Source organism: Hemitrygon akajei, chromosome 9 (assembly GCF_048418815.1).
Source record: "Hemitrygon akajei chromosome 9, sHemAka1.3, whole genome shotgun sequence".
NCBI classification, from domain to species: Eukaryota; Metazoa; Chordata; class Chondrichthyes; order Myliobatiformes; family Dasyatidae; genus Hemitrygon; species Hemitrygon akajei.
The window spans coordinates 37456442-37471542 of NC_133132.1; the positions used below are offsets into that span (position 1 = coordinate 37456442).

The 15101-nt window shown below is 40.8% G+C and overlaps 1 protein-coding gene across 3 annotated transcripts in view; it reads left to right on the forward strand.

Moving 5' to 3' along the window:
- The window catches only part of tfap2b (transcription factor AP-2 beta), a 79401-nt gene that overhangs the window by 53511 nt on the left and 10789 nt on the right, over window positions 1-15101 (forward strand). For all 3 annotated transcript variants that reach the window (XM_073055774.1, XM_073055773.1, XM_073055775.1), the window contains exons 4-6: window positions 4753-4969; window positions 8135-8253; window positions 13006-13147. In XM_073055774.1, coding sequence (XP_072911875.1) covers window positions 4753-4969; window positions 8135-8253; window positions 13006-13147 — 478 coding nt within the window. The remainder of the gene's footprint in view (window positions 1-4752; window positions 4970-8134; window positions 8254-13005; window positions 13148-15101) is intronic.

Consider the following 15101-nt stretch of genomic DNA (forward strand, 5'->3'; position numbering starts at 1 on the left):
GTGGGAGACTGTATTTGCAGGAGAATTTTCAGCATCGTTATTGCCCCCCTCGCACCGCAGGAGCGGTTGTTACCCCTCACGATGGGGGAATAACTTCACTCAACTTCACTTGCCCAGTTAATGAACTGTTCCCACAGCCCATGGATTCACTTTCAGTGAATTTTCATCTCTTGTTCTCGATATTTATTGCGTATTTTTTTAAATTATATTTTTCTTCTCTACTTGCACAGTTTGTTGCCCCTTGCGCATTGGTTGTTTGCCCGTCTTGTTGGGAATGGTGTTTCACTGATACTACCACTTTTCTTGGACTTACTGTGAGTGCCCGCAAGAAAACGGATCACAGGGCTGTATATGGTGACGTACATGTACTTTGATAACAAAGTTACTTTGAACTGACGATAGTTGGGGTACGAAGCATCGATGTAGCTAAACATCAGAACAGTGCGGGCTCACTGTTCCGAATTCAGGCCTCAGTTTAAAGCATTTTAGAAGAGTCATGGAATCATAGATCACTACAGCACAGAAGCAGGTTCTTCGGCCCATCTAGTCCATGTCGAACTATTAATCTACCTAGTCCCACTGGGACCATTGCCCTCCATACAGCTGCCATTCATGTACCTATCCAAACGTCCCTTAAATGTTTAAATCAAACCAGTATCTACCATTTCCGCTGGCAGCTCGTTCCATACCCTCACCTCACCCTGAGTGAAGACGTTCCCCTTAAACACTTTATCTTTCACCCTTAACCCATGACCTTTAATTCTAGTCGCACTCAACCTCGACGGACGAAAAATAAGCCTGCTTGCATTTGCCCTGATTGTATTCTTCGTAATTTTTTAAACCTCCATCAGATCTCCCTCATTCTTCTACGTTCTAGTCTAGGGAATAAAGTCCTAGCCTATTTATCATCATCATATGTCCTGTCCATCTAATCAATATTTGCCTATACCTCAGGCCCTCAAGTCGTGGCAAAATCCTTGTAAATTTTGCTGAATCATGCGGCAAATATCAGGATGGAAGTTAGATCAGTAATTAAAACTAACTTTTTTTTTGAAATCTTTTAATTTAAACGATCTAATTCTATGGAATGGTCTCAATACCTAATTTGGACGCTTATGCGGAAAGGGTACTAATGAACCTTCCAATGTGGACAAGCTGAACTGCTGTGACATCACAGTGACGTTTCCCCTGAAACTGTGGATTTGCATGCACTTGCTTTATACTGAAGAACCCTTCAATGCAACCTCACCAGGCATTGTCCTTAAAAGGAAAGAGCGAGAAAGGGACGTCTGACAAGGTTCAAAGTTTAAGATTGTGTGATGTCATTTCGAGTACACAAGTGTAAAGGAGAACGAAATAATTGTTACTCCGGTTCTGATGCAACAAAAATAAATACAATAAGATAAAGCAGTCAATAATAATAAAAACACAATAAATATAAATACGTCAGATAGCTTATATACATGGATTGTTTGTAGGTCCATTAAGTGGCAGGAGTATCTGTTCATAAGGTGACTGACGGGAAATGATAACGCACTGGTGGTGGGGGTGAGGAGGGGTGGGTTAGCGGGTGGAGGTGTTGATCATCCTACGGCTTGGGGAAACAGTAACTGATTTTTGAGTCTGGTGGTCCTGACGTGAATGTTATGTAACCTCTTCCCTGATGGGAGTGCGACAAAGAGTCCAGGGCCAGGGCAGGTGGGATCCTTCATGACGGAACTGGCCCGTTTCCAGCACCTTTCTGGATATATGTCCTTGATGTCATCGAAACTAATCGTGATTACTTGAATCTTATGAGTGGTGGGGGGTGGGGTGGAAGGAGGCGTTTATAGCAAGGATTTCTTTAAATAAATCATTAAGTGCAGTGGAAGTCTATAACCACAGCTGGCACTACCTACTATGTTTTCACTGTCTAAATAAATTAAGCCGCTAATTTTCGATGTAAACATATTTTGGACAAAAGGGCGCATTTCCTTAATTTAGAAAAATCGAGGTTATACGCATCACTTAGATTGCGGGGCAGTAAAGACAAAAATAATATGATACATTTGCAAAATGAAATAACCAATTGAAACTATGGAAGTCGTTTTATAATTTGGTGACTAAAGTCAAATCGTCCTTTAATGTTAATTGCTATTGCTTGACCAATGATTATTGTTGCTCAGTAACCGTCTATCCCGAAAATTGGCAGGAGTCTATCTTCTTTAGATCTTTTTTGTTATAAACGTTCTTCGTAAAGATATATAGGGAATACAGGACAAAAACATAGGGCTCTTTGCACTCACGGCGTCGTTTAGTCTATAGGTGTTATCGATTATGCCCGGTTGCAGTGTTATCTGTGTAACCTGTGTGACCACTGGCTCTCATTTGGTCTCCTTGGACGACGTAAACATCCACTCGCTTAGAGCGTCCTACACGGGCTTCGCCTCAGACTGTAGTCCTGTCCACCGAGCCCCTGTGGTGGCTACACCAAACTTCAGTGAACACGGAATACTGCAGCTTACTGCAGGGTTTGAGACGTTTAGCCACTTATGAGATGGTGTTGGCATTTCATTGCACATCGGTAGCAGACATAACTTCTTAGGTGATTTAAAGCAATGTTAAAGTCGTCGGCATTTTCTCCTTTATCTGTTCTGAACTGGGTAATTCCCAAGATATGTAAACAATTTGCATGGAATGTTAACATATGTCAAGGTTTCTATCAATGCAGCTGACAGTAATCATACTTTTCAAACATTATACAATCCTCTTATATTGCCCGTTCAAACAATCATTTAGAGTCATAGAAAAGTACAGCACCGAAGCACAAATCTCGGCCCATCGAGTCTGTGCCAAACCATTTAAGCTGCCTTCTCCCATCGATCTGCACTGGGACCTTTGCCTTCCCTATCCCTGCTATCCATGTACCTATCCAAATTTCTCTTAAATGGTGAAATTGAGCCCGCATCCACCACTTCCACTGGTAGCTCCTTCCACACACTCACCACCCTCTGAGTAAAGAAGATCCCCCTCATGTTCCCCCTTAAACACTTCACCTTTCACCCCATAACTTCTAGTTGTAGTCTCACATAACCTCAGTGGAAAAAGCCTGCTTGCATTTACCCCAAGTGGTTAAGGCGTTCGTCTAGTTATCTGAAGGTCACTAGTTCGAGCCTTGGCTGAGGTTGCGTGTGTGTCCTTGAGCAAGGCACTCAACCACACATTGCTCTGCGACGACACTGGTGTTAAGCCATATGGGTTCTAATGCCCTTCCCTTGGACCAACATTGGTGGCATGGAGGGTCTCCCATAAAAAAAACCTTACCCAGGCTTGCACCCTGGAAACTTTCCAAGGTGCAAATCCATGGTCTATCGAGACTAACGGAGGCCTACACTACACACCCCTCATAATTCTGTATATCTCTATCATATCTCCATTTGGGTTGCTGTTTCAGTTCTGTTTAATATTATTAAACCAACAAAAAGGAATCGAGTATAGATATGTCAATCAAAACGTAAACTGTTTATTTTTATTTTTATGAGATACCAGAAACTTATTGCATAAAACACAAATAAATTTATAAAATCCTAATTTATTATTAACCTGCCTCTCAGGATATGAATTCGCTCTTACATTCTTGGCTGTCCACAGGCAGCTGCAGAACACTCTGACCAGAACACTTTTAAGCCCATCAGACATAGGTGTAGGAAAAGGCCATTGGGCCCATCGAGTCTGCTTTGCCATGATTGATTTACTATCCCTCTCAACCCCATTCCCCTGCCTTCTCTCCGTAAACTCTGATGCTGTTACTAAAGTTGAGCCTATTTAGCCTAAGAACCAATAAATATACCCAATGACCTGGCCTCTGCAGCCATCGGTGGCAATGAATTTAAGAATTTTAAACTACAGGGCTTATTTTCAGTCACGCTGCTATTTAGAAGACATTTAGTGAGTTACTAGCATTTGTTTTACAACCTAGAAACTTGTTTAAAATTCAAACGAAATGAGATTTTGTTTAAAATTTCTATAATTGCTTCACAGTGTTGTTCCCCATTCAGAATTAATTGGAAGCTACTAAGCTACAGCCCTGCCATTAAGAGCTACTGGTTTCCCCTCAAAAGAGGTTCCCTTTTATTTTAGTGCTCTCCATAGATGCTGCCTGACCTGCTGTGGACCTCCAGTATTTTACATGTGTGGCCTTTTTTATTTAAAGGTGAGGGCGCTATTTTCCCAAATACACAGCCAAATAGATTTTCAGCCTTTGGATTTGCAACCAACACGGTTTCTACTGCCCTCGCAGTATCTACTCATCTACGCAGCGAGCTAAACAACTTCACAAAAATCACCCGAGACAGAAGCTTTCTTCCGGGTTTTTAATGAGACCCTTCTTGTGAAAAGATATTGCTGTTTCAAGGGCAAATAAAGAGTGAATGGAGATGAATGTCCTTCCACCATGCGCTTCAAATTTGGATCATAATTAACCCGCGCAGGAAACTATATGAAAACAGTGGTGTTCATCCAAAATGAACTGCACCTCGGGAGGCCAGAACACGGTTACTTTACCATTTACCATTGCTTTTCCGTACAGAGACCAAGTAAAACAATAAATGTGTTCGCTGAAACACAGTGCTCCAATGGAAGCGATCTTGACATGATGTGTAATAGCGTGTCTTCGGCCTGGGCTCCAACCGGTGCTTGCGTTCCGCAGCGACTCGTACCTCCATCTACGGTACTGCAGCACTGACTTGTGTCACTCTGTCTTCTTTCTTTCAGTCCCACTCCCTCAGAAGAATATCACATCCTTGATGATGAACAAAGACAATCTGCTCGGTGGGATTGCTAACCACAACGAGGTGTTCTGCTCGGTGCCAGGGCGCTTGTCCCTTCTCAGTTCCACGTCCAAGTACAAGGTGACTGTGGGGGAAGTCCAAAGGCGCCTGTCCCCACCAGAATGCCTGAACGCGTCATTGCTGGGGGGAGTGCTGAGAAGGTAGGTCCTAAACGTAGAAAACGAACCCTTCCAAACAAAGTTCAAAGCTCAACTTAAATTTGTTGTCAAAGTACATATACGTCACCGAATGCAATCCCGAGATTCATTTTCTTCTGGGTATTCAACGTAAAAACAAATAATCACTATGGAATCAATGAAAACCCAGGCATAACAGGTCGGACAAACAGCCAACGTGCAAAAGTCAATAATATATGCAAATACAAATGAAAATAATAATAATAATAATAATAATAATAATAATAATAATAATAAAATAAGTAAGCAATCAATATCGAGAACGTGAGATGAAAGGTCTTTGAAGGTGAATCTATGGGTTGTGGGAACAGTTCGGTGAAGTTGAGTGAAGTTATCCCCCCTGGTTCAAGAGCCTGATGAAAACTATTGAACAATATAGTACGACCATTGTTATAGTGTAAAGTGCATTGTATGTCATTGACTGTACTCCCAACTGTTGTCCCATCCATCCATTCATCTACATTTACAGCCATAAGCGAATCTCACAGATTGCTTCTCCACAGTGCAATATTTCAATTAATATTTCTCTATCCATCCTTCTGTGAGTTTATCTCGCGGGAATTCAAAGCATATTAATAACCATTAAAACGCAAACATGGAAGGCAGTGGGTGGGCAAGAACGGATGACGATCGCATTCTTGCTTGTCTATTGGCTCATAGTTTTATCACAACTTGTCCGCATAGATTGCGTTCTTAGCCGCAGCGTTGAGTTATACTTAGAACTACATCTTTTGCTGGGGCCCGCCACTTCATGTTTATATCTGAGGCCGTCTCCCCACGCTCAGTTTTTAAATGTCATACCGTAATTACCGCCGTGGCGCCATATTAAGAAGGATGGAGATGACCAAAGTTCAAAGTAAATTTATAACCAAAGTACATAAATATAACCATGTACTACCCTGAGATTAACTTAATTTGCGGACAATCTCAGTAAATACAGTGACTATAAAGAAACACAATAGACTAAATGAAAAATCGCACACGACAATACGGACAAACAACCAATGTGCGAAAGACAAGAAACTGTGCGAATCCATAAGGGGAAAAAAAACAAACAAAACAATCGTAATCGGTAAATAAGCAAGAAATATAGCGAATATTAGATGAAGAGCCCTTGAAAGTGAGTCCATAGTTTGTGGGAACAGTTCAGTGATGGGCCGAGTGAAGTTGATTGAAGTTATCCCCTTTCGTTCAAGACCCTGGTAGCTGAGGGGTATTAACTATTCCTGAACCTGGTGGTGTTGGTCCTGAGGCTCCTGCGTTTTCTTCCTGATGGCAGCAGCGAGTAGACAGCATGGCCTGAATGACGAGGGTCCTTGATGATGGATGCTGGTTTCCTGCCACAGCGCTCCGTGTAGATGTGGCAGTGATATCCGTCGTGGAGGGGATCATGGGCTTTCACTCCCAACCCCCAAGCAAATTTGCTGATGATAATAAGCTGGGTGGCAGTGTGACATGTGATGAGGATGTTAGGAGAATTCAGGGTGACTTGGATAGGCTGGGTGAGTGGGCAGATACTTGGCAGATGACGTTTAATGTGAATAAGTGTGAGGTTATCCACTTTGGGAGTAAGAACAGGAAGGCAGATTATTATTTGAACGGTGTAGAGTTAGGTAAGGGAGAAATACAAAGAGATCTAGGAGTCCTTGTTCATCAGTCACTGAAGGTGAATGAGCAAGTGCAGCAGGCAGTGAAAAAGGCTAATGGAATGTTGGCCTTTATTACAAAGGGAATTGAGTACAAGAGCAAGGAAATCCTCTTGCATTTGTACAGAGCCCTGGTGCGACCACACCTGGAGTATTGTGTACAGTTTTGGTCTCCAGGGTTAAGGAAGGACATCCTGGCTGTAGAGGAAGTGCAGCGTAGATTCACGAGGTTAATTCCTGGGATGTCTGGACTGTCTTACGCAGAGAGGTTAGAGAGACTGGGCTTGCACACGCTGGAATTAAGGAGATTGAGAGGGGATCTGATTGAAACATATAAGATTATTAAGGGATTGGACAAGATAGAGGCAGGAAATATGTTCCAGATGCTGGGAGAGTCCAGTACCAGAGGGCATGGTTTCAGAATAAGGGGTAGGTCATCGAGGACAGAGTTAAGGAAAAACTTCTTCTCCCAGAGAGTTGTGGGGGTCTGGAATGCACTGCCTCGGAAGGTAGTGAAGGCCAATTCTCTGGATGCTTCCAAGTAGGAGCTAGATAGGTATCTTATGGATAGGGGAATCAAGGGATATGGGGACAAGGCAGGAACCGGGTATTGATAGTAGATGATCAGCCATGATCTCAAAATGGCGGTGCAGGCTCGAAGGGCCGAATGGTCTACTTCTGCACCTATTGTCTATTGTCTATATTTCTGCGCCTCGTACAAGTTCTCTCCCAAGTTCAACAAGAATTAATCTTTTTCAGGATTATAAATACGGGGGCAATATGCCGTGCGCGGTTGACGGCGTAATAGGATGATGTCATGATTCTTGGCTTTCGTTTACCATGGGACTTCCCGCCTCGATTATATGCTACTTTTGGGGTACATATGCATCCAAATTAATATGAATGCGATGAGCGACTTTCATCTTTAAGACCATAAGACCATTACATCATAAAACTTAGGGGCAGAATTGGGCTATTCAGCCCATCGAGTCTGCTCCGCCAATCCATCATGGCTGATTTACTATCTCTCTGAACCCCTTTCTCCGGCATTCTCCCTGAAATCTTGACGCCCTGACTAACCAAGAACCTAGTAACTTCCGCTTTAAGTAGACCCAGTGACTTGGCCTCCACAGCCGTTTGTGGTAATGAATTCCACAGATTCACCACCCCCTGGCTAATGAAATTCTTCGCCGTCACTGTTCTAAATGGACATCCCACTATTGTGAGGTTATGCCCTCTGGTTCCAGACTCCCCCACCGTAGGAAATACCTTCTCCACATCCACTCTATCTACGCCTAGAGAACATAAACAATTTAATAAATTTCCGTTGGAACCTTGTGGAAAAAATGGGTTATATGATATTTTAGATAGAATAATAAGTTATATTTTCATATGGAAGAAGATAAACTGTAGCCCCATTCCCCCGCCCTCTCCCATACGCGGATATGTCGCCGTTTAAAAACGCATCGTTTGTCGGTTTCAGAGCCAAATCGAAAAATGGTGGAAGGTCTTTAAGAGAAAAGCTTGAGAAGATCGGATTAAATTTACCCGCAGGCAGGCGTAAAGCAGCGAACGTCACTTTACTAACTTCACTGGTAGAAGGTAAGGAATTGGGAGAACTCTCCTGATTATATTGATGCTTTAAACACACAATCATCTCAATGCGTTGAACACCGTTTCTAAAAATTTGGCAGGAAGAAGGAATGACAAGGGGTATATTTGACACTATATCTATCTATCTATCTATCTATCTATCTATCTATCTATCTATCTATCTATATATCTATCTATATATATACATACACGCAGTCGGTATGATCCTTCACACCCCAACCACCACTACTTTATCATTTCCTGTCAGTCAGCACTCCTGTGCCTAGCGTCACTTTTTAGACATAAAATCAAACTAGGTATATAAGCAATCTTATGTATATATATTTATTTAGGTTTTTTTTTTATTATTGTGTTCTTTATATTATTGGGTTCTTTTGTGCTGCATCCCCTTTACACCTGTGCACTGGAAATGACATTAAACAACCTTAAATCTTGAGTGTTGAATTTTCGGAATCTATCACCTTGACGAGATTCGATGCTATTACATCGTATTCCATCGTGCTTGTCGGTGTAGCCGTTCATTTGTGGTAAAGGCAGATGAAAAAACTGCTGACCAAACTGTCAAAGTTATTCTAATTTCACGAATATTCCCCATTTTCTTTGAACTTTCAAGAGAAATGACATTAATTATGTAATTAACGTACCAATGTACTTTGTGCATAAATAATAACACTAAATATTATAAATGCATTTATCCCATTGCCGTAAGGACTTTTGGCTTATCTTCATGAATAATTTATAGTTGTATTCACATTTCCATATGTAACAACATTTTCATTAAGATAGTTACCAACCAAACAAGCACGCCCGGACTCACTCTGTCACTCTCTCTCTCTCTCTCTCTCTCTCTCTCTCTCTCTCTCTCTCTCTCTCTCTCTCTCTCTCTCTCTCTCTCTCTCTCTCTCTCTCTCTCTCCCTCTCCCTCCCCCCCCTCTCTCTCTCTCTCTCTTTCTCTCTCTCTCTCTCTCTCACACACACACACACACACTGCTTTCCAGCTGTTTCTGTGCACTGTCAAGGAGGTGTTTTGTACACAGTGTGGACCTGTTACTTCTAACTCATAATCACTCTATCTGAACCACAGACAGGCAGACATCCATTGAGCACAGGATGACCTGCAACATACGTACACGGCTGGAAAAAAGGAATACAGTAGTCAGGGAATTTAAAAGACTTTTTCAATGGCATAATGCCTAAAACACGTTTAACATCATAACCATCGCTTGTATGTATACGATGCTGCAGATATTTAATTTCTAGTGCTATACGCCATCAAATTTTCGACAAACGTACGAAACATTTTTGTTATTGGAACTTATTTTATGTAGCTCCTTAAACATGGAACTGTAAGTGTAGAACGAGTAGCCAGCCGAAGTGCTGGATGCCAATTCGAATACAACATTTCAGAGAGCTTTGGATAGTTACACGGATGAGAGGAGTGTGGTGGGCTATAATCCAGGTCTAGGTCAATGTGACTGGACAAAGTAATAGTTCGGCACGCAAGATGGGCCGAATAGCCGGTAGTGCTCTACGATTACAGTTTCGCGGATTATATGCATTCTTCATTAATGGACTGAAATTCTCCGTGATATCGCTGAAAGATAAATTGACTCGATGGTCTGTCACAAAGTTATGTGGGACACTAACATAATCACATTATTTATTTCCCGTTCACAGCTCACGTTTTCTCCTTCACCTCTCTGCCACTGATGCTTATGTCTATAAACTATTATCTTTCCTACCCGGGTCAGCCTTACAATTGTTTAATTTTGATGTTCTTCGTTACTCCGGATCTCTTCATGTTTTTTTTATACATTGGGGTGCGGGGAATGTGATAGTAGTTGTGAAGTTGCCCTTCATGAATATTGCATTTCAATGGTAACACCCCTATTAGTGGTAAATTGTTTAAAAAGACAGAAAATAATTAGATTGCTCATTAGCGGTACAGTATCTGGTTGAATTCTTTAATGCTAATGTTAATTTCATGTGCGGCGTCTAAGCTATCGCTTGCAAAGTACTTTGAAAAGATTTAGTGCTGGAGGGGTGAAGCATTATCTACTTGAATCCCCCCAGAGCTTGGCTTTGTAGCGTTACCCGGCTTTCGCTGCTCTCTCAAACATCAGCATCAGGCGGGAACGTTGATGGCATGGAACTCCCTGCAGGGTGTTCTCAATAAACACACATACACACTCACAATAGCTATATAGGGAATAGGTATTTTCCAGCTGCTTTATGCTATTTAAACTGTATTTTAAAATCTCTCCTTCTCTTGCTCTTCTCTCCATACATATATGTTTATGGTGAGTCGGAAAACACACGGCACTTTTCGGCAATGTAATTGTTCTTGTGACAGTTTAGCCTTTAACCGTTCCTAGTTAGAACAGCACAGCACAGAAACAGGCCTTTTGGCCCATCTAGTCCGTGCCGAACTATTAATCTGCTTAGTCCCAGCGACCTGCATAGCTCTCCGCAACCACCGCACCCCATGTATGTACTTATCCAAATTTCTCTTAAATGATGTTTGAACACGACTCACTTTTTATAGTGCATTGTTTAATACTAAAGTATTTGGCTCCTTGTATTACAGGTTATTAAATACAATTTCTATTATTTTACTACTTTTGGTAATGTCGTTTAATAATAAAATACGACTAATAATTTAGTATTTACACCAATACTAATAATATTTATAATACTAATAATAAATCATATTTATTACATTTATTTAGCAATTCACCAGCTACGAGAAATACAGGAAAAATTCCTATTCTTATTTCTCAGTATGAGCAATAAAGGATATATTCTAACCTAAACGCACCTTTCATTCAGACACATGCACAGTGATACACCGTGGGGAATAAATAGGGTACATTATAATCATTCTCTTGATTTCACATGACAACCAGAATAACTGTCAATGCGCAGTTTAAACTTTTTGCAGGTTGCTGTTACGGCGATTATCAGCCTGATGGAAACTCTGAGATGGAGAGCCAGCATCAGTATCAGGTTTAAAATGACTGGCACGCAGTATGTCGTGAAATCTGTTCTTTTTCGGCAGCAGTACATTGCAGTACACACATTTTCAGGACAAATTTCTGCAATCAGTGCCCTTTATTCCAGCTTTTATTTATTTTCTCAAAAAAGTCTAACCCCTTTATATCAATCGTGTTTTTTTTTGCATTATACACGCCTCTGATCATTTTGTTTAAATTCTTTGCAGCAATGACTTGACACTGAACCATCATGATACACACATGGCAGTCCAGCGAGTTAAACCGGAAACTCGACTTATTTCCTAGCAAGCGTCCTACCTAATAACTCAATGCAGGTCGAAAAGTCAATAACAATTCTAATAGTCTGTAAGGTCGTCAAATGATTTTAATGTTTAGAAATAACGCCCTACATTCCTACAAGATTTGTTGCTACTCGGTAGCTATTGGTCACTTAATGTTTTCTTGACAGCCAGCTTTTGTATGTGTTTATCTGGGCTCTGAGCTTATCTGTAAAATCTAAGATAAAAATACGTTTTAAATCTGGGACATACAATCAATCTAAGCTAATAATCTATTTTATGTGTTTTCTATGTTTTTTATTATTGTGTTCTTTATCTTATTGTGTTTTATTTTTGGATCCGGAGTAATAATTATTTCGTTCTCCTCTACACTCGTGCACTGGAAATGACATTAAACAATCTTGCATCTTGAATATTCGTCTTTATGTATAGAGGCAATGGAGTTTGTGCAAATGCTGGCTTCGCTTTCAGTCTCATTTATTTCCTCCCCCTTTCCACACACATTAGAGATAATTATTCCATTGTCTGGCTGTATAGCAAGCAACCGATTTTCAATAAATAGGCCTTTTATTTAGATACCTAAATGAAGTTAAATCCGCACTCGAAGTAAATAACGAACTCTTTAACCGCCATGAGTCATCCCAACTTTTCTCAATATTATAATATTGTAATTTTATAATTTGGAAGAATTTGCATAGTATGCAATGAGTCAAGTAACATTTACCTTCCCCATAATGCCTTACTTCTCTCGGAGAGTCGCCAAGGGGGATTACTTAAAATTTATACCTCATTTGAGCGTTGCATTTAGTGCATGTCGGAGTTTATCTTACGAACAGTGTATTAACCTCTAAATCCAGCCTGATTCCCACATAGAATCGGCTTTGGACTCTCTAAGGGGGTGTGCATTAGAAAATATTGGGAAATGTTGCAAGCCTTGTATATTGAAAAGCAAAGGCTCCCGACTACGGTTGGCAGAGAAACAGGGGCTGAATGACGTCATTAATGTTCCGACATGGAGGCAGAAATCAGAATCAGGTTTAATATCACTGACCTGTCGTGAAATTGCTGGTTTGCAGCAGCAGTACAGTGCAATACTTAAAAAAAACTATAAATTATATAATACGTATATCTTTTTGTACTATATATATATATATATATATTGTGTAAAAATACACCAAAAATAGTGAGGTAGTGTTCATGGGTTGGCTCATTGTCCACTCAGAATCTGATGGCGGAGGGCAAGAAGCTGTTCCTAAAGCACACACGTGCTTTTAGGCTCCTGAATCTCCTCCGTGGTGGTAGCAATGAGGAGAGGGAATTTGCCTTCCCTGTATCTCTCTAGCGAGCATGAATGTCCTTATTGACATACATAGTATTAAAAGTTACCCACAAACTCGCGTGATTCTGTGTGAAAGCTGTCGGTTAAGCATTCGGGTCTTGTCTTGCAGGCGAGGCCGTGCATTTAGCTCGGGACTTTGGGTATATTTGTGAGACGGAATTCCCTGCCAAAGCAGCCGCTGACTACCTGAACAGGCAACACGCTGATCCCAACGAGCTGCACTCCAGAAAGAACATGATACTGGCCACAAAGTGAGTCATTAATTTACTTCTACTTGCCCTTCAGAGTCTGCAGGGGGAAAAAAAAAACTCCATTTAAAATAGTGGATGCTTTATAATAATAAGACGAACATAAAGTAATACTTGAAATTAGATGGCATGTTTTAAATTGGATCAAAATAAATTACCCTCTGCCTGACTGAAGACTTCAGAATCTGTGATATCCGATCATTTCAAATAGCGCATTAACATATAGTCGTCAGATAAAGTAGGCACATTACAGAAAAAAAATATCGTTTCAGTATTGGCATTGCGTCTACAAAGAATTTATAAAAACATTCTTTGTATTCAAAAAAAAGGCGAGCGACACTAATTTGGATAATCAAGTCACGTTTTAATTTAACTTGGCATTTCAAGCTGAGGAATTTTTTTTCTCCTCCAGAAGGAGGAAGTATCTGAACTTGTAATTAACTCGGGCATTTTCAACTAGATTTGGCGAAAACACAGCACCGATTTTAAAAATGCGCCTGTATCTGTCTTTAATATTATCGGAGGAAATCCTCCCAATTCCCACCAAAGATAAAAAAAAACTGGAAAATCATTTGCTGAAATTTGTCCAGATGTTCGCGAGACGTGATTTGAATTTAATTGTTTCTTTCCGCCGGGTCAGAAGATATTACAATCTCAGAAGTTTAATTGCTTGCAGGCGACTCTTTTTCTTTGAAGACAAGAAGCGCTTGACTTCCCTGCCATTAATCCTTCACGGTGGACGCTTCCTACTTTGCATAGAGAGAAAAAAAATACAAGGGTGATGAATACAGGCGTTTAGAATGTTCCCAGAGCAATTTCCGATGCATCTCTACTATATGCGCTGCCACACACGTGGCGAAAAATACAGAGGAATGGACGCGATTGCGTGAAGGCGAAATGCAGTGGAAGGATAGGTTTCATTATTCTTGAATTCCGGATTGGCCATTATTCACCGCGATCTGTCTGGTTGTTGCTCTATTCTGATCACCGTTTTCTTCGCGCAGATCGATAGCCGTCCTCTTTCAAGAGAAGTGCACCCTTTATTCTGTCATTGGGTTTGCCCCGAAGATGCCCACAACGACATATTAGAACCTTCATCGACGGAGGCTCAATTACAGTATAATGTCGCGGTTTGTTTGGCACAGGCTTGGACCGACCCCCACAGACAACTAATTATCAATGATTCTGATAATGATGATTAGAAATATTTTCGGCTACGTCCCCCTTTCTCTTATTAACGATTAGACTTTTGATTAAACGCATTACTTAGATACACGCATTTAACGGTTAATTGTATCGCTATACTCGGCCAAGAAAAATCTTTTCAGGAAAATCGCATTTTCCGTGGCAGCAGATAAAATGCGCGGATGGCGTTGATCCCCGGAAAGCTATAATCTCTATCCAGTCCGGATAAAGGGTCTGGGCCCGAAACGTCGACCGCCTAATTTGCTGAGTTCCTCCAACATTTCGTGTGTGTTGCACTGGATTTCCAGCATCTGCAGAATCTCTTCTGTTTATAATTACTCTTTGGTCTTTTCCTCTCTGATCACTTGTAAAATTAAGTTCATATTTGGCAAAGAATGACTGATCTGCCACGATAATCAACGACACTAGGAAGAAACCTCGATTAGATAGAAAATTGATTTGATTGTTAATGAAAACCTAGGCACCCTGTCGATCATTCCGAGGAATAAAAATAGTGGGAAAATCGTTCATTCCAACCGGATGTTTGTTTATCGACATTTTTTTTTGCTGAGATTCCCCGATCTCTGACTTTATGTTTCGGTTTAATGTTGAACTTACAATTTGGCTACTTGCGGCAAAAAAAAACAGAAATGCTTCACGAAGTTGTGCATTTGTCAAGATGAGTGGGGATAATGTTGAGAAACGGGACACATTTCCAAGTCAATACTGAACGTGAATATTAATCACTTCCAGGTCAGGTATGCCACCGTTA